Source organism: Trifolium pratense, linkage group LG5 (genome assembly GCF_020283565.1).
Source record: "Trifolium pratense cultivar HEN17-A07 linkage group LG5, ARS_RC_1.1, whole genome shotgun sequence".
NCBI classification, from domain to species: Eukaryota; Viridiplantae; Streptophyta; class Magnoliopsida; order Fabales; family Fabaceae; genus Trifolium; species Trifolium pratense.
Genome location: NC_060063.1, coordinates 27275504 through 27302571, shown reverse-complemented (window position 1 = coordinate 27302571; position 27068 = coordinate 27275504). Strand labels below are relative to the sequence as shown.

At 32.7% G+C, this 27068-nt stretch overlaps 3 protein-coding genes across 3 annotated transcripts; 1 reads left to right on the top strand and 2 right to left on the bottom strand.

The window, feature by feature from the left end:
* The first annotated feature begins 672 nt into the window (after positions 1-672).
* Positions 673-3961, top strand: LOC123884973 (probable WRKY transcription factor 46). Its single transcript, XM_045934212.1, has 3 exons — positions 673-1527; positions 1640-1768; positions 3046-3961. Exons 1-3 carry the CDS (start codon positions 1193-1195, stop codon positions 3638-3640), a joined length of 1059 nt encoding a protein of 352 aa, XP_045790168.1. The 5' UTR covers positions 673-1192; the 3' UTR covers positions 3641-3961.
* Positions 3962-10081: 6120 nt separating this feature from the next.
* LOC123885418 lies at positions 10082-12610 on the bottom strand. The gene is made up of 3 exons (XM_045934699.1): positions 12505-12610; positions 10406-11212; positions 10082-10298 (listed from the first exon to the last, which is right to left on the bottom strand). The coding sequence occupies exons 1-3, from the start codon at positions 12512-12514 to the stop codon at positions 10264-10266; spliced, it is 852 nt and encodes a 283-aa protein (XP_045790655.1). The 5' UTR covers positions 12515-12610; the 3' UTR covers positions 10082-10263.
* A 7231-nt stretch (positions 12611-19841) lies between these two features.
* Positions 19842-21995, bottom strand: LOC123885712 (hydroquinone glucosyltransferase-like). Its single transcript, XM_045935026.1, has one exon. It carries the CDS (start codon positions 21404-21406, stop codon positions 19964-19966), a length of 1443 nt encoding a protein of 480 aa, XP_045790982.1. The 5' UTR covers positions 21407-21995; the 3' UTR covers positions 19842-19963.
* Between the last annotated feature and the right edge of the window lie 5073 nt (positions 21996-27068).

Here is a 27068-nt window from a genome sequence, read left to right as displayed (position 1 = left end):
TGATTTATAAGTAAATTACTCCTACTTACGAACTTATCTTCAAATTATCCCATTCAATATAAATTCTTAATAATATACGTATATACAAATTGTATGACAAAATTGTTGTGTCCATCCAAAATTTTATCGTTTTGAATAATTTATTTTTTTCATATGCTAATCAATAGAAATATATAAATACATTTGTCAACTACATTTGCTAACTACTTTAATGCCTCGAGGCTTTTTAAATATTCAAAATATAATATGATCAAGACATTATTGAATATATTAGTTAATTCTAGAACTCATAACTCCCCACTTTTGCCTTGTTAATTAGTTACTTCAAATTTTTATAACTATCAACATCAACGTAAGCAATGTGTTGCTTATTCTCGTCACTTTCCTTGTCTTTTAGTCTCATTCATTCAAAATCATAATTATTATCACAACCAAAAAGTTTGGGGGGAGATCAAATATTGGATTTTTTTATATATAATATATAATATGAATATGATATATGAGATGCAACCAAGAATTTTCAACTCTTCTTCCGCGTTGTTTCTCACTCCCCTCATATGGTAGAACATAACACTATGTGTCCTCTTTTACCACTTTTATTGACCCATTCAATGGGCCAAACACAAAAAATTGATTATTTCTAAATTTTCAAACTAGAAAATTCAATAATTCCATCATCAATTTCATGGATTCTTCCCATTTCAAAATAAATTTTCATGAATTCTTCACTTTTTCAATTTCTAACACAAGAAATTAATATGAATATACTATAGTCTTTTAGGCTAAAGAAAAAGGGACCCACATATTGTAGAAAAAACATTAATCATCCTCTTTTCCTTCTCTTTTCTTCATAATAAATACCACCTTCCTCTCACCTTCATTTTTGAGCATACAACTTTCTATTTTCACACTCTATCTTACATGCCTTATATCTTCACCTCTAATCAACACATCCTCAACAATCACACTCCAATTTCCTAAAAAAAAAAATCTACTTTTTTTAGTTATCCATTTGGCATTTCATTAGGTTAACCACTTGTCCTATTTTACCAACAAATTCCAAAATCCTTGTTTTTCATGTACTTGTAGCATAGTGTGTAAATCTTTTGTTCTTTTGCAATTGATCAACACTATATATTGGTCTTAGCTTCAACAAAGGGTAACACTTTCTTTGTGTATTTATTTTCATAAAATGGGAGAAAATAATAAGTGTGAAGAAATTGGAGTCATTGGTGAATTAATGCAAGGAGAGGAGCTAACAAAGAAGCTTTATGATCAAATCTCTCCATCATCATCACCATCATCATCTTCAACATCATCATCATCATCATCATCACATGTAGCTAATGGAGTCTTAATTGACAAAATAATTTTGTCCATTGAGAAAGCAATAACAATGGTGAAGGGTAATGTTGGAAAAATTAAGACAAACAATGTTAACATGATGGATTCTCATTGTTCAAATGGAAGTCCCAAAAGTGAGGTCCAAGATTCAGGTTTCAAGCACAAACATGTTTCAAAGAAAAGGTATTGGCTTAAGTTAAAAAAATTATTTATTCCTTTTGACCTTAGGAGTAAATTTTAAAGTTAATAATTTCATAATTTTCATTAAGTGATTTTTTGAATTTGTGGTATGTAGAAAAACCAACCCTAAGTGGACAGAACAAGTTAAGGTGTATTTAGGAACAGCACCTGAAGGGACTGTGGAGGATGGTTATAGCTGGAGAAAGTATGGACAAAAGGATATTCATGGAGCCAAGTTTCCAAGGTAACAATCTCTTTTCTATCTTTTATTTTTGTGCAAATATGTTTCGAGGATATTTAGATTGACAGTAAATTTTGACAAAATTACGATCTATTTATCAGAGTTTTAAAATGTAGTATTTGTCAAAAATTCATGATAGTTCACGGAATCATCAAAGTTTCGAGGATATTTGAATTGACAGTAAATTTTGACAAAATTACAATGACTATATATCAGAGTTTTAAAATGTAGTATTTTTTTTTTTGTGAACTATCCCTTTTAAAATGTAGTATTTATTGAGTGAAAGTTTACCTAATTATGCCAAATTTATCGCCAATCAAAACATACAATTAATTGAGGTGTCTATTTTTAAAAGGGATAATTGTAATGTTTTCCATGTGGTTTTTATGATAAGAAAAGTTTTATTTTATCTATCTAGATTTTTTTTATGTAGGACTAGTTTTTATTTTTGCAAGTGGCCTTAAGGTAGCCCTATGTTCTCACTAAAATATCATTGGCCAACCAACTAATCATCTTAAAAGTAAGTTGGGGGTAGGAAATCAAATATATAATAGATAAAAAACAAAATGCTTTATGTACCAAAAAAAAAAAGAAGACAAAAAGTTTTTAAAAGGATGAACAAAGTTAGAAAGGTTCAATTCTGGTAGGTGCAATAATGTGTTATTATTACTAAGGATCCGTGCGCTGTCCTAAAGAAGAAAGGACATTCAAAAAATTTAACAATTGTATCAAGTTGATGTACTATTTTTTGTGACAATCAAGTTGATGTTCTTTTTCTTTTTTTCCTTAAATAAAATCAAGTTGATGTACCATGTTAGATGAAATCATATTTTTGTGGAATATATGTTTGTTAAATAGTGCACTCGATGCACTAGTTAAACACATAAATAAGTAAATTATTTCTTGAAATTCGTGCATTCAATGCATTGAAAGTGTAAAAAATTATTTTTATCAACATTAACTTTATGTTTTATTTCTATTTTTGATATGTTTAACAAGTGCACCGGGTGCACTGCTTAACATGACCCTATCTTAAAAACATATAAATTATCGATGTGCGTTTATATGAGATGACGCATATCTCTTCTAACTTAACCAAGGTCTTAAGTTTAATCCCTAACTTGGGCATATAGCAACTTTAAAACTCTTAAAGAGAGTTTGTCACTCATTTAGGTACTACAAGGCTCGAAAGATTAGCTTTTGCAGTTTCTCATTTGTATTTTTTTTTTTCTTTCTCATTTATTTTCCTATTATCTAACAAATAGTGATTTGCAATGCAGGGGATATTATAGATGCACACATAGAAATTCACAAGGTTGTCTAGCTACTAAACAAGTGCAAAAATCAGAAGAAGATTCAATGGTATATGAGATAACCTACAAAGGAAGACACACATGCACCCAAACTAGTAATTTGAACAAGGCAAACCCATCAAAAAAGTTGAAATTTGGACAAAATAAATCACAACCCAATCAAAAAATTCAACCACAAGAAGAGAAAATTCAACCATCTCAAGAGAAAACTTTTTCTTTTGACAACAAAGAGGAAATATTCCCATCATTCAATTTTTCCTCTCCATCAATAGGATCTGAAAATGAGGATAACATGTTTTTAGAGACCATGATTAAAAACAATTTCATGGAAAATGAGAATAACAATATATTCTCAGAATCAAATAATTTCTGCTTGTCACTTTTGGATTTGGACAACATTGAACTAAGCCCAAGTGAGTCACTATTGGATTTGGACAGCATTGAATTAAGCCCAAGTGAGTTGATTTCAGGCCCAAATTCAGTTGTCAATTCCCCAATAGATTTTGATTTTTTTAGTGACATAAATTGTGACGTGGATTTCTCTATAAGACAGTTCATGTGAGGTGGATCTCGGTTGCTAGCTCACCCCAGGGCATGTCTAATGGTTGAAGTAGCGCTGATAAATATATTTAAAGATTATCTTTCGACGAAGATCTTATGCCGATAATTGGAGTTGAACTTACATCTTTGTGGAATATGACTCATTATTAACCGGACAAACTTCGTTAGTAATGTTGATCAATTGTCGCACTTAGATTTTTGTGCACGCGTAGGTTAACTTGTGAGTTTTGTAGATTAAGATTATTGAGATTGAAGAGAGAATGAAAACTATATAGTAATTATATTTTGTGTTCAAAAATAAAACAATGAAACTTCCTTCTCATATTAGGTTAAGAGAATTTTTTATAGTTTGTAAGAGCTTTAGTTTTTTTTTTTTTTTTTTTTTTTTACAATTGTAAGAGCTTTAGCGATTGTATTTCACTATTTTGCGGTTTCTTAGTTATGTTGTAACTTAGGGCCTGTTTGGCCTTGCTTTTTTCAGGTGTAGAAGCTCTTTTAATCATAAAGCTAGAAATAATAGTTGTTTAACTAAAGTTAAAATTGTTTGGTAAATCTTATATTTTTTAAAAAAAAAAAGTTAAAAGTTGTTGTTTTTTATTATAATAAGGTGAAAAGATATATTTGATAATACTCCGTATATTATTATTTTTTCTAAAATATAGAGACTATTTTTTTTTACTATAGTTTTTAGAAATTGTTGTTTAGCCTTGCTTTTTACTTTTAAGTAAAAAGAAGAGGAAACAAAATTAGGCCAAACTCTATCAGGCGGAGGAGGAAAATTGTGAAATAAATTGTTTTTTGGTTTCCCTCATATCACATTTACAAACATAAAGAAAATATAGAACAAAAGTATATATTTACTGCCCACAACCAAATTAACTTTCTTCTGTCAATTTTATAAGAAATAAAGTACATAAATTACTAAGACCAAACAAACACATTGTAAATAATTATTTTCATCTTTTTTTAATCAAAATAGTTATTTTCATTTAACATTCTTATAATTAAATTTATTCCATGAATACAACTATTTAATAACTCTTAATTTCACTAACTTACTTATTTTTTTTTTTATTTTTTTTTTTTGGTGAGTAATTGATACTAACTTACTTATTTTTAATTATAATAAATAAGAGTACAAATGAAATTAAACATCTAATGTATTTAAAAATTGATCAAAGTTTCTTATAACCAAAAATATTTTCACTTTTGTTTCTTATAAAAAAGATCTCATTAAATAGGACTTACACGGTATGAGATCGTGAACAATATCGTCTTCATTTATCTCAATCTCTAAAAAAAAAAAAAAAAAAACACATCAATAACTAAATTAAGAAGTAACTAGTTAGAGTTGAATCCTATATCTTCAAATAATATATGTATATCAATTTTAAAAAAATACAACACTATTGAATTATTACATATTTTTAATAAATATGTTTATTTCAGTAAAAAAAAAAATGTTTATTTATAAGCAAATATAATGTGAATATGTCAACAGAGATATGAATTTTAGCACGAGATTAGTAATAATTTCGTTTATAATTTTGAATATTCAACTTTACAATCTTTGGAATTGTTTAATTTTATTTAAATGATATGATATTTTAGAATTGATCGATTTATTTTTAACAAAAGTGCGGGTAACGAATATGGGTACTTATAGATATCTATAGGGTATGGACACGGACACAAAGATTGTTACCCACACAGGTATGATGATGGATATGAGTATTTTTTCAAACTACAGGTATGAGGATGAGTACTATAGTACCCTACCCATTGTCATCCCTACGAATATCGACCGGTAGAGTACTAATGACTTGGCACGGGCCACATTCATTTTCACATAGGTTTTATAAGAATCCAACATAGTTGATAATTTATGAGGTTTTTGCCTTGAATAGGTACTACACCATTAAGCTTCAAAATCTGATTCTTAATAAATGCTAAAAGATTATCATATGGTTGTTTATAATAGGGGCTCCTTTGTTGGATATCACAAACATTCCCAATTCAGTTAAAAAAAAGAAAAAATTACAATTCCAATTAGAGATATACTTCTCGCATCCTTTGTAAATCCTCATTCGCCTTCAGAAATACTCCGTTATAGGGAGGACCTGATGATGTAAACACTTAATGTTATCAAAATACAAAGAAAAATGGTGGCAAGTGATGCAATGAAGAAAAGTATCAAAGATTAATGTAATAGTCTTATAGAAAAATAGAACTGGATCAAAGTTCTAATATTTTTTTACTTTATCCAGGGTTTTACAACACTTACTCCATGTAGTGTTGTAGGGTTAAAAAATATTCTTTTGTTCGAATTTATCTTTCAGAAGGGAAACATATTATTTTATTTTTGATTTATTTATCCGAAAAGCAAGAAAAAACTGTATTTTTCTTTGTCCGGATTGGTAAATTTGGAGGGGATAAGAAAAACGATAAGGTTGCTTTGAATCCGTTCCTTATCACTATTTAGTAATTAACACAAAAATAGTTAAGACCAGTGTTCTGACTCTAAATCCAATAAATAATAACACTCTAATGTCATAGACGAGTTTGAAATTATTGAAAGCATGAAAGTTCGTTAATTTTAAAATCAAAAGTTCAACATGTCTAAATTAACTACTTAATTGAATAATCATCTCAGTTCTAGTTCCAAAAATTAGGGTTAGTACCCATTTGTTACTTAAGATCAATTCATAAATACGTCTATTTAGGGTTCAATATATCGAAACTAACTCTTTTGTTATGATTGTTATATCTATGAGTAGCTTGATAGATTAATACAATTGATCCTATGTTCCTGATAACAAATAAAGAACAAGATCAATAAACCAAATGCGGAAAAATAGAGATTAGCAATTACCTCCAGCCATTGTTACAATAGAGTTGTGAGTGAATTGCTCTTTTAGTCTTCCAAGCTCTTACTCTCAACAATATAGATGGTGTATATTTTCTGAATAGTGAATTGAGAGAGCTTAGGGACCAAAGACCACTTTATATGCTTGATTCTACCATCAAGAAATCATGAGTCATTACCACCCAAATAATGACCATTAAAAATTGATAATGACCATTAAAAATTGAGACCTTCCTTATCATGACTCATAAAAAACCAATGGACCACTTAATGGGTTTTTACTAATAATAATGTGAAAACCGTTATATTTTCTTACATTCTCCCACTTGATCCATAGGATTTTAATTGTTGACCTAAATTGAGTCATCATATATCTTCCTTAAGAAATAAACACATGAATCATAGCGATAGTTCCTCTAAAAGCGAGTATTTTCATCTATGTATTACAACATGTTTAGTTTCTCAAGTATATACTTAATGTGGTAATCAAACTTAATGAATAAATTATATATTTATTTTTGGTCCAAATGAAATATATTTTCTCAAAAACTATAGTGCGCATGAATATGAGAAAACATCACAACATAAGAGTTTTTTTATTTATTTATAAACTGAATGTATACAATCATAAAGAGGAACCGAGTCCCATATTTTCTACATGATCCTTGAATTTTAGTGGTGGCATGCCCTTAGTCAAGGGATCAGCGATCATTAAATCAGTGCTAATGTGCTCAATGACCACTACTTTATCTTTAACTCTTTCTCTAATGGCTAAGTACTTAATGTCGATGTATTTACTTCGACTTCCACTTTTGTTGTTCTTAGCCATAAAAACAGCAGCTGAATTATCGCAGAAAATTTTCAAAGGTCTAGAGATAGAATCCATGATTCTAAGCCCAGAAATAAAACTCTTAAGCCATACACCGTGAGAAGTTGCCTCAAAACAGGAGACAAACTCAGCCTCCATAGTAGAAGTAGCAATCAAAGTTTGTTTAGCACTTCTCCATGAAATAGCTCCACCGGCCATCATAAAAATGTATCGTGATGTTGATTTTCGAGAATCAACACAACCTGCAAGGTCAGAATCTGAATAGCCGATCACATCTAGATTGTCCGTCTGCCTATACATAAGCATGTTGTCTTTTGTTCCTTGAAGGTATCTCAAAACCTTCTTTGCAGCTTTCCAGTGGTCCATACCTGGATTACTCTGATATCTTCCTAAGATTCCAACAGCAAATGCAATGTCGGGTCTTGTGCATACTTGAGCATACATTAGACTTCCAACAACAGAAGCATAAGGAATGTTTTTCATTTGTTCCCGCTCAAAATCATTCTTAGGGCATTGGTTCAAATTAAATTTATCACCCTTCACAATGGGAGCAACACTAGGTGAACAGTTTTGCATCCGAAATCTCTCTAAAACTTTGTTGATATAGGTTTCTTGTGATAGACCTAGAACTCCTCGATGTCTATCTCTATGGATCTTGATGCCAATAACATAAGATGCCTCACCCATATCCTTCATATCAAAATTTTTAGAGAGGAACTGTTTCACCTCATGTAGCAAACCATTGTCATTAGAAGCAAGTAAAATATCATCCACATACAAAATAAGAAAACAAGTTTTACTCCCACTGACCTTCTGGTATATGCATTGATCCATAGGATTTTCAACAAATCCAAATGAAGAAATTATCCCATGAAATTTAAGATACCATTGACGGGATGCTTGTTTCAAACCATATATGGATTTCTTAAGCTTGCAAACCAAGTGCTCACCATCATTAGAGAAGAAACCTTCAGGTTGTTTCATATAAACCTCCTCCTCTAAATCACCATTAAGAAAGGTTGTTTTCACATCCATTTGGTGCAACTCAAGGTCAAAATGTGCAACTAATGCCAAGATGACACGGAGAGAATCTTTCTTTGATACAGGAGAAAAAGTCTCTGTGTAATCAATTCCCTCCTTCTGAGTAAATCCCTTAGCAACGAGTCTAGCCTTGTATCTCTCAATGTTACCTAATGAATCCCTTTTGGTTTTAAATACCCATTTACAACCAATGGCCTTCATCCCATTAGGTAACTCTACAAGATCCCAAACATTGTTGTTTTTCATGGAATTCATTTCATCTTTCATGGCATCATACCATAAATTTGACTCTTTGCAACTCATGGCTTGTGAAAAGTTTTCAGGATCATTTTCAGCTCCAACGTTATAGTCAGATTCTTGTAGATACGCAATATAATCACTAGGAATAGCTGATTTCTTTGTCCTAGTAGACCTTCTTAATGTTGGACCAACATTTTCTTGTGGATCATGTTGTTCAACTAATTGTTCATCATTTTCATGCATTTGATGATCAATTTGATCTACTGGAACATCATTATGTTGTGGAATCTCAATGATTGGTGGTTGATCAACATCCATTTGAACTTGAGGGGTATTGTGAACAACAACCAATCTATCACCTGAAACTGAAGGTTGAGAGTCTATATGATCTTGCACAGAAACTATGTTCCTGATGTGATCACTCCCACTAGTCAAGTGATCTTCAAGAAACTTTGCATTTCTTGACTCCACAATCCTAGTTGTGTGAGATGGACAATAAAATCTATAGCCTTTAGACCTTTCGGCATATCCAATGAAATACCCACTAATGGTCCTCGGGTCAAGTTTCTTCTCTTGTGGGTTATAAATCCTCACCTCAGACGGACATCCCCAAACGCGCATATGTCGCAAACTCGGTTTCCAGCCTTTAAATAATTCAAAAGGTGTCTTTGGGACAGCCTTGGAAGGAACCCGGTTGAGAATATACACAGCCGTCTTTAGTGCTTCATTCCACAAGGATTTAGGAAGATTAGAGTTGCTAAGCATACTCCGCACCATGTCCAATAAAGTTCGATTTCTTCTTTCTGCAACACCGTTTTGGTTCGGAGAACCGGGCATGGTATATTGGGCAACAATCCCATGTTCTTGAAGAAACTTAGCAAATGGACCAGGTGCTTGTCCATTTTCAGTGTATCTACCATAATATTCACCACCCCGATCAGATCTCACAACTTTTATTTGCTTTCCACATTGGTTCTCAACTTCAGCCTTAAAGGCTTTAAAGGCATCCAATGCTTCGTTTTTATTATGAAGCAAATAAATATTCATATATCGTGAATAATCATCTATGAAGGTGATAAAATATTTCTGACCATATGCATCCATATCTGGACAACATATGTCTGTATGAATTATTTCTAATATGCTTGAACTTCTATTGGCACCTTTCTTAGAAATGTTGGTCTGCTTTCCCTTAATGCAGTCAACACAAGTTTTAAAGTCAGTAAAATCTAGAGTATTAAGTACCCCATCTTTTACTAGCCTTTTAATTCTCTCTATGGAGATATGTCCTAATCTCCGATGCCATAATATAGAAGAATTTTCGTTAATATTACACCGCTTAATGCCAGTTTGAACATGCATTGAACTATAAATGGATTCGTTTTGTAAATTAATACGATAAAGACCATCAGACAATATACCATTCCCAACACATTCTGAATTATAAAATAATTCAAATGACGTGTCTTTAAAATTAAAGGAATATCCAAAAGGTACAAGTCTTGAAACTGAAATCAAGTTTCGTGAGAAACTTGGTACATAAAAGGTCCTTTCTAATTTCAAAATAAAACCATTATTCAAAATTAAAATGCAAGTTCCAATAGCTTCCACATGTGAGCCCATCCTGCTTCCTGATAGGACAGTCTGCTCACTTCCCACTGGCTTCCTTAGGCTTTGCATACCCTGTAAGGAATTGGTTATATGTATTGTAGATCCAGAATCAATCCACCAAGTATTAATATTAACGTTAGTCATATTAGATTCATAACAAACAAATGAAAATAAATTACCTTTCTTCTCAAGCCATTCCTTAAATCTAGGGCATTGCTTCTTCATGTGTCCTCCCTTTTTACAGAAAAAACACTTGTCCTCCTTCTTAATATCACCTTGAGGTGGTATTTTGAATTTACCCTTTTGATTTGCTTGAGCCTTGTTAGTTTTGATAGCTTTGTTCTTCCCGCGAGTGGTTGTCAGCAATGCACTCTCACCCTGTTCCATCACAAGCCTTTCTTCTTCTTGAACACACATGGTCATCAATTCATTGATTGACCATTTGTCTTTATGTGTATTATATGAAATTTTAAAAGGCCCATACTCAGCTGGAAGAGAGTTCAGAATGTAGTGCACCAGGAAGGACTCAGACATATCAACCTCAAGTTTCTTAAGTTGAGCTGAAATGTCGCGCATTTTCATTATATGTTCGCGCACACCTTTCACACTGGTGAGTCGGTAGGAAGAAAATTTCATAATCAAGGTACTTGCTAAAGCCTTTTCTGAAGTGACGAACTGATCGTCAATGGCTTTTAGCAAATCACGGACATTCTCATGCTGATCGACAGAACCACGAATACCAGCTGTAACCTTAGTCTTAATGAACATCACACTGAGCCGGTTGGATCTCTCCCACCGCTCATATAGTGCAACTGCAGCTGGAGTACTTTCTTCAGTAACTGCAGGTGGTTCGTCTTTCCTAATAGCATAGTCTATGTCCATCCACCCCAAATGGAGGAGAATCCTTTCCTTCCACACCTTATAGTTATCTCCTTTGAGCTCGGGAATGTCACATCGAATATCAGAAAAATTAGCAGGTTGAGAAGCTGAAAAACCAAAAGTTCATGTCAAAAATTGAGGCATATATATTATCTAAATTGTATGTATTACCGATTAACAACGTAAACATACCACAAATAAATCTTATAACATAAAAACTACCTGCGGGCTAAATTTTTATGCAATAAGATTTATTTAAACTTTACGATAGAATTTTCAAATTACATACACAACAACATTCTTTATGTGCATAAAATAATTTATTTTTCTATCCAAAATTATACTTTATGATAAAACTATCAAATTATGTACCAATTCATAATTCCTGCGGGTAAGTTATGAAAATAATTTGACATTCTATCATAATTAATCATACAAATATAGCAAAAATTCCTGTAGGATAAGATTCACTATACCACATATAATTAATTACAATGTTATGTCTAATTTCTTATGTGACCTTAAAAACTTTAGAAATAATTTTAACTAATTGAGGGTGCTGCGGCTAAACCAAAACTAATTAAAATTATAAAGATCACTAGACATAACAACTGAATTATATGAGAAATTAAATTATACATATCAAAATAAGATATAAAAATGAATAAAAATTCTCATATATGATTACATAACTAAAAATAATATTATGTACGTGATTAAACTTTTTCCAAAATTGTAAGGCATAATCAATCAACTTAATCAGAAAACAGCATATTCAGAGTACAAATATATAATAAGATAAAATTATAACAGAAGCTGTTACCCGTCCATGTGGTTAAACCTTTTACAGAAAGGAACTGTGTTCGAATCCCTGAATCTAAATTCTGTATAATTTTATTTTTTTTTCTTCAAAATAACAGTGTAGCGTATATATATAATTTGAATGCATTATTATATAGAAAAGTAGCGCATGGCCAAACGGTAACAATAGCTGATAGACACACAGGGGTCGTGGGTTCAATTCCCGTATCCTACAATCCCCTTTTTTTTTTTTTTTTTTTAATACTGTTACTGTTCATCTTCAACCTTGAGCGGGTCAGTTTGACCCAGTTACGACCCAACTTAAACCCGGTTCGTTCTATGAGTTTTATACATCGTTTTAAGCATTCTAAATCACAGATAACTTAGAAAACTAATAAATTACGAATTTTTTAATGATGTTTGGAAATATAATGCTTCAAACTCAAAACTCAAAAAAAAAAAAAACAAAACAAACCACAAAATACCAAATTTGGAAGAACCAATACGTAACAAGGCAGAGGCAGTAGACATGCTCCTGATAACAAATAAAGAACAAGATCAATAAACCAAATGCGGAAAAATAGAGATTAGCAATTACCTCCAGCCATTGTTACAATAGAGTTGTGAGTGAATTGCTCTTTTAGTCTTTCAAGCTCTTACTCTCAACAATATAGATGGTGTATATTTTCTGAATAGTGAATTGAGAGAGCTTAGGGACCAAAGACCACTTTATATGCTTGATTCTACCATCAAGAAATCATGAGTCATTACCACCCAAATAATGACCATTAAAAATTGATAATGACCATTAAAAATTGAGACCTTCCTTATCGTGACTCATAAAAAACCAATGGACCACTTAATGGGTTTTTACTAATAATAATGTGAAAACCGTTATATTTTCTTACATAGCTAAATTCCTCAGGTTTGGTTGTTAGAAGAACTTCTATGGATATATTTGAACCATTATTTAATTAGTTTCGAAGATGATTATACATGAATAGTGGGTGAAGAGTGTGTTAAGAAGTCCCACATCGGTTGAGAGATGGCCTGACTAAGTGTTTATATACTAGAGGCAATCCTCACCTTACAAGCCGGTTTTGTAAGGATGAGTTAGGCCCAATATCCATTTCTAAGATGGTATCAGAGCCTCTCCACGATCCGTTGGGCCACCTGTTATCAGGTTTCCGATATCGGGCCACCTACCATTTATATCCGCGTACCAAGCCCAATAGCGCTGGACGCGAGGGGGTGTGTTAAGAAGTCCCACATCGGTTGAGAGATGGCCTGACTAAGTGTTTATATACTAGAGGCAATCCTCACCTTACAAGCCGGTTTTGTAAGGATGAGTTAGGCCCAATATCCATTTCTAAGAGAGTGGTGCTCGAAGGTGTTTCCAATGATGAAAATTGAGTTCCTTGACCTTCAAGAAGTTCCTTTGCCGTTAATTATAATGGCAAGTAAAAAACGAAAGACATCTTCAATTTGCTTTGGTGAAGACCCATCTGCCTTTAAAGCATAGAAGCTGCATCTTTGAGCTCATTCATTCTATTACGAATCTTCTTCTCTTCCTCACCTACCATCAAACTCTTCAAATTAAAATACTTGCAATCTCATTCCTTTCAACCAACCCATTCTCACCAACCTTTGGTCTAATAGCCACTTTAACCTTTTCACTTAACAAAAGATCTTTGGTCACACACATTAATTGAGAAAAAGGTATAAAGAAAAAATAATTAAATAATATATGTTGTTATGTGTGTGTGACTATATTGAGACTAAATATTAAGGACCATCTATGTTGCATAGGTGCGGGTACGGTACCGGTATCCGGTACCGGTACCGGTACGTGGTACGGTATTTTTAGAAAAATTAAGGTACGGGTACGTTCGTATAATTTTTTTTTAATATAGTTATATACTTAAAATAATAAAATTATATTCTTAAAAAAATAATTAAACATAAAAAATAGCAAACTTTAAAAGTAGTTATATTGTGGTTTACACGATTAGGAAATTAGGAGTAGTAATAAGACTATGCGGCTCTACTTTTAAAAATAAATAAAAAGGGAAGGAGACTGAATTGATTCTAATTTTAAACTAAAGTGAATCTTTATTAAAAAAACAAACAAATAAAAGAAGAATGAGATTGGAAAGTGTTGAAAAATAAAATAAAATAATAGTTTGATGAAATATGTACCACGTGTGTATCCTGAGAGTACCACGCGCGTACCCCGGAAGTACCACGCGTGTACCCACATGAAAAAATAAACAAAAAAACTCGGTACTTTGAGGGTACGTACCATGGGAGTACCATACGCGTACCGGTACCCGGTACGTACCCGATACCGGTACTCTGTCTAAAACGGAGTACCCGTGCAACATAGAGGACCATACAAGTATTTCTTCAATTTAAAACCAAATTCAAATTCCGACTCAATATTAGTAAAGCCTTCATTCACCAATGGTCCAACCGAATAAACTGTCGGTTCATTCTTTTGTAAAAACATGAAAGCATTTGGTTCAAGTTCTAGAAAACTATTTACTATAATTCCCGTAGCTAGTTTGTATCTTTTCACATGGTGGAGAAAAAACTTGTAGGCTTCGTGGTTTCGGTCTTGATCTGCTATATCTTTTCTGTGAACCGCAAAACATCCACGAATGTTAAGTGGCTTTGGCAGGGACGAAGCCAGAAATTTAGTTTAAGGGGGGCCGAGTTTAAAAATATAAGTTAGTAAAGAAAAAACTAAATTTTGAAAGCACAATATATATAAGAAGTTATAAGATAAATTTAAAGCTTATATTGTGAATCGAATTTTATAGACCATTTTTTTTAAGTTGAATTTTTTGGCCTTTATTTTTATTTGTTTGTAATTTTGGTCTTAAACTATTCACTTTGCCTTTAAAATAGCGACTTTTTACATCAAAAAAGGCGAGTTCTAATCTCAAAAAGTATTTTTTTATTGAATTTATTATTGGGGAAATAAATCACATTTTTTGGTACAAAAATACTATTTTTAGTTGGAAAAACATATGTTGGGATCAAATATACACCAAGTATAAAAATAGAGCCAAAAATTTAAATAACAAAAAGGGACCATTTTTATGAGTTTAATAAAATAAGAAATCCCTTTTAAAAAAAATTAAAATTAAATAGGAGGACCAAAAGTAAAATTAAGCCAATAATATATTATAATACCATAGTGGTATAAAAAAAAATATTCAAAAATATTTAGGGGGGACCGTAGCCTCTGTTGGTCCCCCTTCTAGCTCTGTCCGTGGGCTCAGGGAATTCCCTAAACTCGCCCTGAACTTGTTGGTCGAGTTGGGGAAAATAGAAGGCAAAGGACAAGTTATTCGTAGTAGTAGTAGGAATGTAGAGGTATGATGGGATGTTGAGTTCAGTGCTAGTGTCAAAGACGTCTGTGCAAAAGAGGTCAACGATAAGGGCATAGACGGTGGGAGGTCATGAGAGAGAGGATATTTTGATGTAAAGAAGGGAGAGAGTGAAGGATGGTGATTGACATGAGTGGTCCGGGTTTTGTGTCCGGTGTTAGGAAAATGTGGGAAATGCTAGATGGTAGGGAAATTTTTAGTCCTATCAATTAGTTAGAACTCACGGACTTGTAAAACTATTTATTGAGAGGACAAGAGAAAAAGGTTTTGTGGTATAAATTAATGGAGTTGTTTGTTCCTACAGCCCTTGATTGCGTAGCCGCAAGACTTGTTTAATAACTTAATATTAATGGATTTGTGGAAAGGCAAGAAATTGCTAGTCGGGTCGTGGACTCGTGATGCTTATCTGACGCAGGACAAAAGCATGAAGAAAAAACAAGCGTTAATTCTATAATAAACACAGGTTTGCAAGCGACAAACTTGATAGATAAGACTCTGAAATCCACCAGATTTCCGGAATCTACCAGAAATAGTAATTAATCTAGAATCCACTAGACTTCCGGAATCCACCAGAAGTAATAATTTGGAATCCACCAAACTTGAGAGAAATCTCTGTATTTTTATTGAATCCAAAGGTTGCCTTCAAAGCTACAATAATTTAGCTTAAATAGGAGTGAAAAATAAAATTAACAAATCTCCTAAAAGATTGTAAAAATAAAAACAACAAACCTAGCTAAATAAAACTGGCAATAGTTAATATGCATAAGCTTTTTCTTATGTATGGTGCATAAATCATTCACAGCCATCAGATGATTTTACACATGTAATAATCATAACTAAAGAATTTTCTATTTTTGCTTCCTCAATTTCGGCCACATTTTACATGCGATTAGATCACCGATTTCGAAAACTAATACCGGAAACATTGATAAAATCGAACGACGATCAAAACGGTATAAAGAACGTCGAGTTTCGTTGATTATTGAGGGAGAACGAACCGGGTCGACGAACCGGGTCGTCGTGACCCGTTTCTGCAGAAAATGGGGGAGGAAGATGATGAATAGTGACGCGCGTCCACGCCCACTCTCACCGGCGGCGCGTGGGGGCGCGTGCGGTGCCAAGGAGACTCCAAATTTTTTTATTATTTTTACATAAAAATAGTAAATAATTTTCTGAGAATTTTGGGACCGGTTTGGTATTTTTCTGAGACCTGGAACTATTTTTAGTTAATTAAATGAGGTAAATATGCTTTTATAAATATAAGATATTAATAAAAATTTCCCAAAATTTTATTTAGGGTATTTTGAATTATTTGGAACGGTTGAGGATATCTCACTCTCTTCGGTTTTATATCGTCTTAAAAATTTAAATTTATTTCACAATTTTTATTAAGGGTTAAATATGTTTTTTGAGAACAACTCTTTGAAACCATTCCACAGCAAAAATGGTTTCATACCGTTATACACTGAAACCATTAGTCTAGTTAAATGGTTTCATGGCGTTATACACCGAAACCATTATTATAGTTAAATGGTTTTATATGAGCATTAGTGCCAAGATGTTATACATTGAAACCATTAGTCCTTTTAATTGGTTTCAAGATGTTATACACTGAAACCATTTGTCTAGTTAAATGGTTTCATACTGTTATACACTGAAACCATTATTCTAGTTAAATGGTTTCATAGCGTTATACACTGAAACCATTAGTCTTGTTATTTGGTTTCAAGATGTTATACACTGAAACCATTAGTCTAGTTAAATGGTTTCATAGCGTTATACACTGAAACCATTATTTTAGTTAAATGGTTTCATATGGGCATTAGTGCCAAGATGTTATACACTGAAACCATTGTTATTAAGTAAAACATCACATAACCATTTTACAAAACCATGCTACATAAAGCAAAAAATCATATAAAATAATTAGAGTTAGTTTAGTTGAAAAAAAATTGGATAGTATGCATGAGATATTGTATTCGATCATTTTTTTATTGTAAAGAAAAATTGATATATATATATATATATATATATATATATATATATATATATATATATATATATATATATATATATATATATATATGTAATTAATGTATGAAATTTTATTTATATTGTGATTATGATTGATAAAACTTAAAATTAAATTGCATGTTTGACAAGTATGCTTTATATATACATGAATCATTCGTTATTATGTTGGGCTTCGAGGGGGTGTATGACGAAAATTAATTAAAAATGGATTTTTATAATATATACTTCAAAGGAACAAAAATTATTATTTAATTGGAAATGGGGGGCGCGCTAGAAATTTGGGGGTGCGCTAGAAGTTTGGAGGAGGGAAAAAAATTGGGAGCGCGCTAGAAATCTAGGGGAGGAAAAAAATTGGGGGGCTCACAAGAAATCTAGGAGAAAAAAGAAAAAAAATTGGGGGGTGCGCTAAACAAAAGGGGGAGCGCAAGTAATGAGGTAGTATATATATGGGGGGCGCGTGAGTAATGGATTGCCTAATTTTGGGCTTGGGCTAACCTTTGCTTGACTTTTGGTGTAAGAAGCAAATATGGTGGGTGTAGGAAGCAAGTTTATGCATGGTGCATAAGTTTGAGCTTATGCACCATAACCACACCCAATAAAACTTACAAATCTACCTAAAATATAAAAATAACTAACCTAGGTAAAATATAAAAATAAAAAATCAACCTAAAATATAATAAAACTAAATCTAACTAAAATAATAATATACAAAATAAATTCTCCTAGATCGTCATCATAGTCTTTTTTGTTGGCCTGAACTCTCCCACAAATTCACTCTTACCTCCAATAAATACTACTAGTTTCGTAGGGCCAAACTCAAATAGCAAAGTAACGTTGCACGAACCAAAAGACAAGCATAAATTTAGATACCCTTCACTTCATAATTATCATTAATTCAATCTTCAATCCAATATGGAACACCAACAATCTTTCACCACCCCAAAACATGTGTGGTGATTGACATGAGTGGTCCGGGTTTTGTGTCCGACCATCGCACTTATTCACATTAACGGTGAAATTTTTAGTCACTATACTACTTGACAAAAAAAAATCATTTTATAATGGAAAATACAGTCCCACCACTATTATTAAGAAGATATTCATTACAAGAAGTTGAGCCAATCCACAAGTGGGTTAAAACACCACATTTTTTCACTCAAAAACTTTAGGGGGTATGTTTGATATGCAAAAAGTATTATGATAGACTCGTAAGATATTCCATTATATCTCAATTATAAGCAACATTTGACTTTTTATTGAATAACTAATGTATCTGGTTTATAATATAGATATAGATTAATATAGACAAAATGCATTATTTATTCAGTAAGTCTAAAAAGTAATCTTCTGCTTATAATTGAGACTGAATGGAGTATTGAATTATAACTTGTTGCTTTATAGGATGTTTGATGGAAGAAAAAAAATCATTTTGATATTTAATTTTTAGAGAACTTGTACGTGAAACAAAAATATTGTTTTGTGTTTTTGTGAGGCATGATGGTTTTTAACAAGTGTACTAAATTAATCATTCATATAATAAAATAAATTTGTCTCAATGGGGATCGTGAATTTTAATAAAACAATTTATAATTACTTAGAATTAAAACACTAAATTAGGGGGATTTTCCTGATTAATTGAGTAAAATAGTAAAAGGGAAATAATTAAATTAGCAAGAAGAATTAAAAACGAGAATTTTTTATGTGAGAAACGCGATTAAGAATTATTTTTGAATCCTCTCTTTGTTTTTATCTGGTGCTCTAGGTTATAGCCTTCAACAATAAAACGAGAACTAAAAACGAGAACTTTTTATGTGAGAAACTCTTTGAATTCTGCTATCTGAATTGCTTGGGACGTATTGTTCTCTTTCTAAAAAATGGTAATCCTTATTTTTGGTGAAAAACGCTATTTATAAACTCTAGATACATCCAAATTGCGCCCCTATAGTTTTTCTTTTCTTTTTTTTGCTATGGTGGCCTTCAGATTTAAAGGCAGATCGTGCCACTATGCATGGCATAGTCTTGGGGATGCGAGAATTCCCGGGCTGCAATATGCACCTCCAATTTGTCTAGTCTCAACAATTTTAAAGTCAGACACATTAAAATTGGAGTTGTCATATCCAATCTCTTAATTTTTAGCAGACTAAACACATCCTAAATATTAAGTTTATTGATTCGTTCATTATATATTGTTCAACCTTTATTTTTATTTTTTTTTAAAGTTGAACTTCTAACTCACACTTACACAAAGAGATGATCATGATGGTGACAAAAGAACAAAATCAAGTGGTTAATGATCTTTTTCAAGGACGAATAATTCAAGATAACATGAGTTTAATTTCTGATAGAAATAATTTTTGCCTAAACTTTACTTAATTCGCAATCGAAACGAAGAAATTTAGAAAAAAAAAAGTAATAAACGAGAGGCAACTTTTGTATTTGAGAGCCGATTCACATATTTGCTTTGTTGAAGATCTATTTTCCTTTAGAGCATTAGAAGGTGCCAATATCTTTATATAATAATAAATTATACTATTGACAAAGTAAATGACATAACCAAGTAACTTACAAAAATAGTGACAAAAGTTAAACGAAGAAATTGAAGAAACGAATAATAAATAAAAGGGAACTTCAAATTGGCATTGTTACACCTTTCCATTTGAGAGCCAATTCACATATCTTCTTTGTTGAAGACCCATTTTCTTTTAGAGCATTAGAAGCTGCAACTTTGAGCTCATTCACTCTATTACGAATCTTCTTCTCTTCCTCACCTACCATCAACCTCTTCACAATACTTGCAATTTCATCCCTTTCAACCAACCCATTCTCACCAATCTTTGGCCTAATAGCCACTTTAACTTTTTCACTTAACAAAACAGCATTCATCTTTTGCTCAGCATAAAGTGGCCATGCAATTAAAGGCACACCATTAACCAAACTCTCAAGAGTTGAATTCCAACCACAATGACTCACAAATCCTCCAATTGATACATGTTTCAAAACTTGTGCTTGTGGGGCCCAATATGGGACCACTAAACCCCTATTTTTAGTTCTTTCTATAAAACCATTTGGTAAAAAATCAAAAGGATCAACATTACTATTAGCAATGAAATTAGAATCACTTGCAACTTTATCATTAGGACATCTCAAAACCCATAAGAATCTTTGGCCACTCATTTCCAATCCAAAAGCTAGTTCATCCGTTTGAGCACTAGAATGGGTCCCAACGCTACCAAAACACACAAATAAAACACTTCCACGTGGCTGCTCATCCAACCATTTAAAATCAACTTCAAACCCAAACCCATTATTAGTAGAGTCTTCATTCACCAACGGTCCAACCGGATAAATCGGCGGTTCATTTTTTTGTAAAAACATTAAAGCATCCGGTTCAAGCTCTAAAAAGCTATTTACTATAATTCCCTTAAATAACTTGTATCTTTTCACATGGTGTAGGAAACACTTGTAGGCTTCACTATTTCGATCTTGGATTGGATCGGCTAAGTCTTTTCCGTGAACCGCGAAACATCCAGGGATGTTAAGCGGTTCAGGGATTTCCCTAAACTCGCACTGAACCTGTTGGTCGAGTTGGGGTAAATATAAGGCAAAGCACAAGTTATTAGCAGTAGTAGGGATGTAGAGGTATGAAGGGATGTTGAGTTCGACACCAATGTCAAAAGCGTCTGTACTAAAGAGGTCAACGAGAAGGGCGGAGAGACGGTGGGAGGTCATGAGAGAGATGAGAGTTTGATGGAGAGAAGGGAGAGAACGAAAGATGGTGATTGACATGAGTGATTCGGGTTTGGTGTCAGGTGGGAAGTCGGAGAGGGTGACAGGAGGGAGGAATATGTGTGAAATGCCGGATGGTAGGGAGGCGAGGACGGTGGTTTGAGCCTTCGAGGGTGGACCGTCGGTGGGAATGATGAAGGTGACGAGGAGGTTGTGGCGGACGTTGAGTCGCTTGGCGAATTCGATCATTGGAATGAGATGTCCGATTCCTGGTGTTGGAAACATTGCTACTAGAGGTGGTAGTAGCTCTTGGTTTGGGGTGGTGAGGGATTGTTGGTGTTCCATATTGAAGATTGAATTGATGATGATAATATGAAGTGAAGGATATCGAAATTTATATGCTTTGTTTTAGGTTGGTGCAAAGGTACGTTGCTATTTGAGTTTGGTCATATAGTATTATACTAGTATTAGTTGTGGATGGACACAGCTTGTTGGTGAGAGAATTGATGAAAGGAGTAAAGGAGGTAAGAGTGAAGGCGTACGTGGGCTGTTTCAGACCAAGAGACTATTTATAATTGTAGGGACTGTCCGATCATAATTGTGTGGCTGTAATTATTTTGAGTAATTTTGCAAATGAATTGTTCTGATCCGTCTGATTTGATAATGGATGTCTGAGATGCAAAGCAGCGTGAAAACTGTGTGATTCCCAACAGAATGGAATCCAAATCCCTATAAATATGATATGAAACATTCACATTTTTTTTGTTAAGTTATCCGTCGGTTAAAAATTCACCTTTTGAGATGAATAAGTGAGAGATTTTGAGTTCGAGCTCTAACCCTATATATTAAATATAATATTTATATCAATTGAGTTATACTTGTGGACAATTTCATTCAGATTTAAAAATGATAAATAAGTATTCGGGTTTATTTTAGGTATCAATTTGGTCTCTTATGTTTAAAAAGTTTTAATTTGGTCATTTTCGTCAAATTTTTGTTTAAATCGTCGACTTATCTAATGAATTTGCATACGTGGACCACTTAGTAGAGTACTATGTCAAAGTTTTAAAAGAAATTAACTCAAAATTTAACAAAAAGTTAGAGAAAATTAACTCAAAATTTAACGAAAATGATCAACTTATGTTGAAATCAATAATATAAGAGACCAACTTAAAATTTTTTTAAAGATAAGGAACCAAATTAAAACCTAAAATAAATATTATTAAGTCATAAATAATTGAACAGATCAGTTATTGTACGACTCGACACTCTAGAGAGTTGTCATACATGCACGAAGATATGTGTTCACCTCATTTATCTAGAGCAAAAGAAAACAAATAGTAATGTGTTGCAAATGACAATGGATTTATCGAAAGAAACGATGATACGGTGTAAGGCTATACTAGTAGTAAAGAAATCCTCTTGCATGATGCAAAGAAAGGAATTAGATTTAGAGAGAAATGACAGTGTAATTATACGGTTAATTAACTACGATCATAATTTTGGTCATATCATCTCACTTTAACTCCACTTTTTCAATATAAATGGAAGGTTGAACCATTCTCATTAATTGTCAATGTAAATTAGGGTGCATGTTCTTTCAACTCTTAGATTAAGAAACTCCACTTTTTATTGTTGTTGTTGCTTTTTTCTCTTTTATGGGTTTGACTTTAGTCCCCCGACTCTTTTATTTTCTTGTTGAAGAAATTTTTGGTCTATGTTCCCTTTCTCTTTTTGTTATTGTTTGTTTTTATTTATATATTTAAGGTGTTGTCGTTGGTTCACCATCTGCTCCCCATTTGCTTAAAAAATTTAAAATGAAAACTATTTTTATAAATTGCAATATTATAGAGGACTAAATATACTATTAAAATTTAATAGAGAATAACTTATAACATCATAGTTTTATAAGAACTAAGCACGGGTCGTAACGTTACGACAATATTTTTTTAAGTTATAATTTTGTAATCAAAATTGGTTGCAATTATAAATATTTAAATTGAAAGAAACAATTAAATATAACGTATTTATATGTCAGTTAAAATTTATCCCGTGTAAAATAGTTTTTTTCAAATTTTTATAAGTAAGAACTTGTCTCACATATATATGATAATTATTTTGAATTTTTTATCAGTGATAATTTTTTTTTTGTCTCTATTTCCTCACATCTCATTGTCTTCAACTCTTTCAATTCTCATCTTGCATCTTTTTTGTTCCGTAAAAAAATTAAAAATTATCAAAACTTTGTGAAGAAAATAAGTTGGTGGAAGATAAAAAAAAATAAAAAATAGAGCACTTTATCTTTTTCTGGATCTAGAAAAAAATAATTTTCTTTTAATCATGAATATTTTTTATATTTTTGGGTCTTTGTTACTTGAATCTTTGAAATGATAAGACCATACTATAATTATAACAACAAAAAACAAACCATTTTTGTTTTTATGATTCAACAATAACCGTTATCAAAGTTGTGAAGTCTCACATATTTATTTAATAATAATGTAAATAAAACAATTTTATGGGTACTTCTCTTTACACTTACTTTCTTCAAAATAAGCATATATTTCTTTCAACCATGGCGTGAATTTCTTTCTTGGTATGTATTTGATTTTCCAGTGTACTTCTTTCTTCAAAATATGCCACTATTTTTTAACTCAAATCTGATATTCATTCTGCAAGAAAGACATAATATTGTTAGTACGATTTTCTATTTTTCCATCTCTTGAAAGATAGAAAAAAATTAACAAAACATAAAACATTGAAACATGAAGAACAATATTGAATAATAAGAAGAAAGTAGCGGTAGTTAAAAAAGTAGTAGAAAAAAAAGGCATAAATAAAATGATGAATGTGAGAGAAATTTGTGAGAGAATAAAAAAATTGAGAGATTCAATTGTTTCTGATTTATGTTAGTGAGAGAAGATAATAAAGCATTGAATTTTAACATTTGAGTTCAAAATTTGAATTTCACACCGAGAGGGAAAGTGTGGGATATGTTAGTGGCTTAGATGGCTTAATTAGAAAAAACATATTTTCATTCAAAATGAGACAAATGGCTCATGTGGCTTGGTTATGTTAGCAAATGGTAGTTTGAAAAAGCACTTTTCCACTTACAATTCCCCAATTGGCTCATGTAGCTTGGTTGGATGGATGTGTACTTTTAGTTCAGTTACAAAATTTTTGGACACCAATTGTTCTTACTTTGGACACATGGCAGCAGCTTAAGCAATGACATTTGAGAGTTTTACAGAACAATTAACTTTCTTATATAGATTAGATAGATTAAAAGTATATTTAACCTTTAATTTATATAGCTTAAAGATTAAATTAAAGAAAAAAGGATAGTTTAGAGTGATAATTTATTTCATCTTATATATTAATATTTTGGAAAATGCTATATGTACCGAAACTTTCATTCACGAAAAGGTACCGAATGACGTGTCCCACAAATTTTGCTCTCTCTCTCTCCGCAAAGCAAACTAACTTACGCAAAGTTGGTTTTTTTTCCTTTTCATTTTTTCCCTTCATCCCTTCATGTGATTATTTTCTTAGAAATGGTTGAAGAACTGAGTAATCTGTCGAGACAACAATTGAGAAGAGAAATGGTTGATTTGTTTTCCTCTGTTTTTTTATTTATTATTCTTTCTCTCATGTGATGATGGGAACTATTGAATAGAGGAGTTACTCCATTAAGCAGAGAAGTTGTTTGATGAAATGCTTCAAAGAGGGATGATGATACGAACCAGTATAAAAACAATGAAACAGTAAATGAAAACCAACAAAGGGGTGAAAGCTTTATTGATAACAAACAATAGAAACAATTACAGAAAAAAGAATCAAACAATTTCTGGACTTTCTGACACAGAGCAGAGCTCCTTTTAGGAAGTTAGTACTTCTTAACCATTACAGTACAAAGATAAATTTCAAGATGAGTTCTGACACTCTCCCTCGTACTCCTTTTATTATGGAAGACAGTTGCACACAGCTTTCACTCCAAATTAAAGACAAATCATAAGTAACCAATTTAGTCGCCAATTCCTTTATTGCTCTTCTTCCTTCTTGAATACACTTTCCATATTTTATGTCCAGCTGTATCATAGTGTACCAACTGCTCATGTGGTAGTGACTCAGCTAAATGGGTCTTATCAATACCCTCCCCTTCAACTAGAACCTTGTCCTCAAGGTTGAACTCTGGGAATTGACTTCTCATCATAATTACTTCCTCCCAAGTAGCTTCTTCTGCAGTCTGCCCCTTCCAATGAACCAACACTTGTTTAATTTCTTCTCCTTGCTGGTTTATCTTTCTAGTGGCCAACACAGCTTCTGGTTCATAATTCTCTCCTTCCTCCATTAATTCTGGTAGTTCTTCATTCTCATCATAGTTTCCCACAGCTTTTTTCAACAAAGAGACATGGAAAACAGGGTGCACCTTTGACCCTGTTGGTAATTTCAGCCTATAAACCACAGCACCCACCCTTTCAATAATAGGGTATGGACCATAATAACGAGCTGATAACTTGGCAGAGATTCTAGTTACTACAGATTTTTGTCTGTGAGCTCTTAACTTGACAAAAACCCATTCTCCTATCATGAAACTTCTCTCCACCCTTTTCTTATCTGCTTGATTCTTCATTTTCTCCTGAGCTCTTAAGAGTTGATGTTTAAGCTGCCTTAAAGCCTCATCCCTGTCAATGAGGTCTCTCTGCACTGCCTCAACTCTTGTTTCTCCTAGCACCCATCTTGTCACATGAGGAGGTAATCTGCCATAGACAATTTCAAAGGGTGTCTTCCCTGTAGCAGAATGAAAGTTGGTGTTGAACCAAAATTCTACCCAATGAATCCAAGCAACCCATGTCTTTGGCTGATCGGATATGAAGCACCTGAGATAGGTCTCCAAGCACCTGTTCACCACTTCAGTTTGGCCATCTGTTTCTGGATGATAGGCTGTACTCATCCTTAATTGAGTACCTTGCATCCTAAACAACTCCTTCCAGAAATTACTAATGAATATAGGATCTCTGTCACTCACAATGGACAGTGGTACACCATGGAGCTTCACAACTTCTTTACAAAACACTTCAGCTATGCTTCTTGCTGTATAAGGATGCTTGAGGGGTATAAAGTGTGAGTACTTTGACAATCTATCTACCACCACCAAAATAGCTTCAAACCCCTTTGACTTAGGTAACCCTGTTATGAAGTCCATAGATATATCCTCCCATATCTGTTCAGGAATTGGCAGCGGTTGAAGTAATCCTCCAGGTGCTGTAGCTAAGTACTTTTGCCTTTGACAGACATCACAACTCTTGACAAAGTCTTGAATAGCTCCTTTCATGCCTATCCAATGTATATTTGCAGCAATCCTTCTATAAGTCTTATAGAACCCAGAATGACCAGCTTGAGGGGTACAATGAAATTCCTTAAGAAAAACAGGAATTAATGGTGATTTGCTTGAGACCACTAATCTGCCATTAAATAACAACACTCCTTGCTTGTATTCATAGCCAATTTTACTGTTTGGATCTTGCTGAATGGCACTAATGATTACTTGTAACTTCTCATCTTGTTCCACCTCCTTTTTGATCTGCTGAATCTGACTCCATTTGACATAAGATGTAATGCTACTAAATTCTGTCCCTTCATGAACTCTATACAGAGCATCAGCACCCTTATTCAACTTCCCCTGCTTATAAACTATTTCAAAATCATAGCCTAATAGTTTTGCTGCCCAGTTTTGTTGTTCTGCAGTAACAATCCTTTGTTGCATCAATTGTTTCAAGCTCTTCTGATCAGTCGATACAGTGAACTTTCTCCCAAGTAAGTATGGTCTCCAGTGCTGAATTGCAAGAACTACTGCCATTAGTTCTTTTTCATAAGCAGACTTTGCCAAGTTTCTTACCCCCAGTGCCTTACTATAGTAAGCAATGGGCCTCTTGTCTTGCATTAAAATAGCTCCAATTCCTCCTCCAGAGGCATCACACTCAATCAGAAAGTCTTTGTCAAAGTT

Coding starts and splice junctions, on each gene's coding strand:
- LOC123884973 (XM_045934212.1), top strand. CDS start 1,193: ATGGGAGAAAATAATAAGTGTGAAGAAATTGGAGTCATTGGTGAATTA. Junction 1,528..1,639: donor AAACATGTTTCAAAGAAAAG/GTATTGGCTTAA, acceptor TGTGGTATGTAG/AAAAACCAACCCTAAGTGGA. Junction 1,769..3,045: donor CATGGAGCCAAGTTTCCAAG/GTAACAATCTCT, acceptor TTTGCAATGCAG/GGGATATTATAGATGCACAC.
- LOC123885712 (XM_045935026.1), bottom strand. CDS start 21,406: ATGGAACACCAACAATCCCTCACCACCCCAAACCAAGAGCTACTACCA.
- LOC123885418 (XM_045934699.1), bottom strand. Junction 10,299..10,405: donor GGAATGGCTTGAGAAGAAAG/GTAATTTATTTT, acceptor AATTCCTTACAG/GGTATGCAAAGCCTAAGGAA.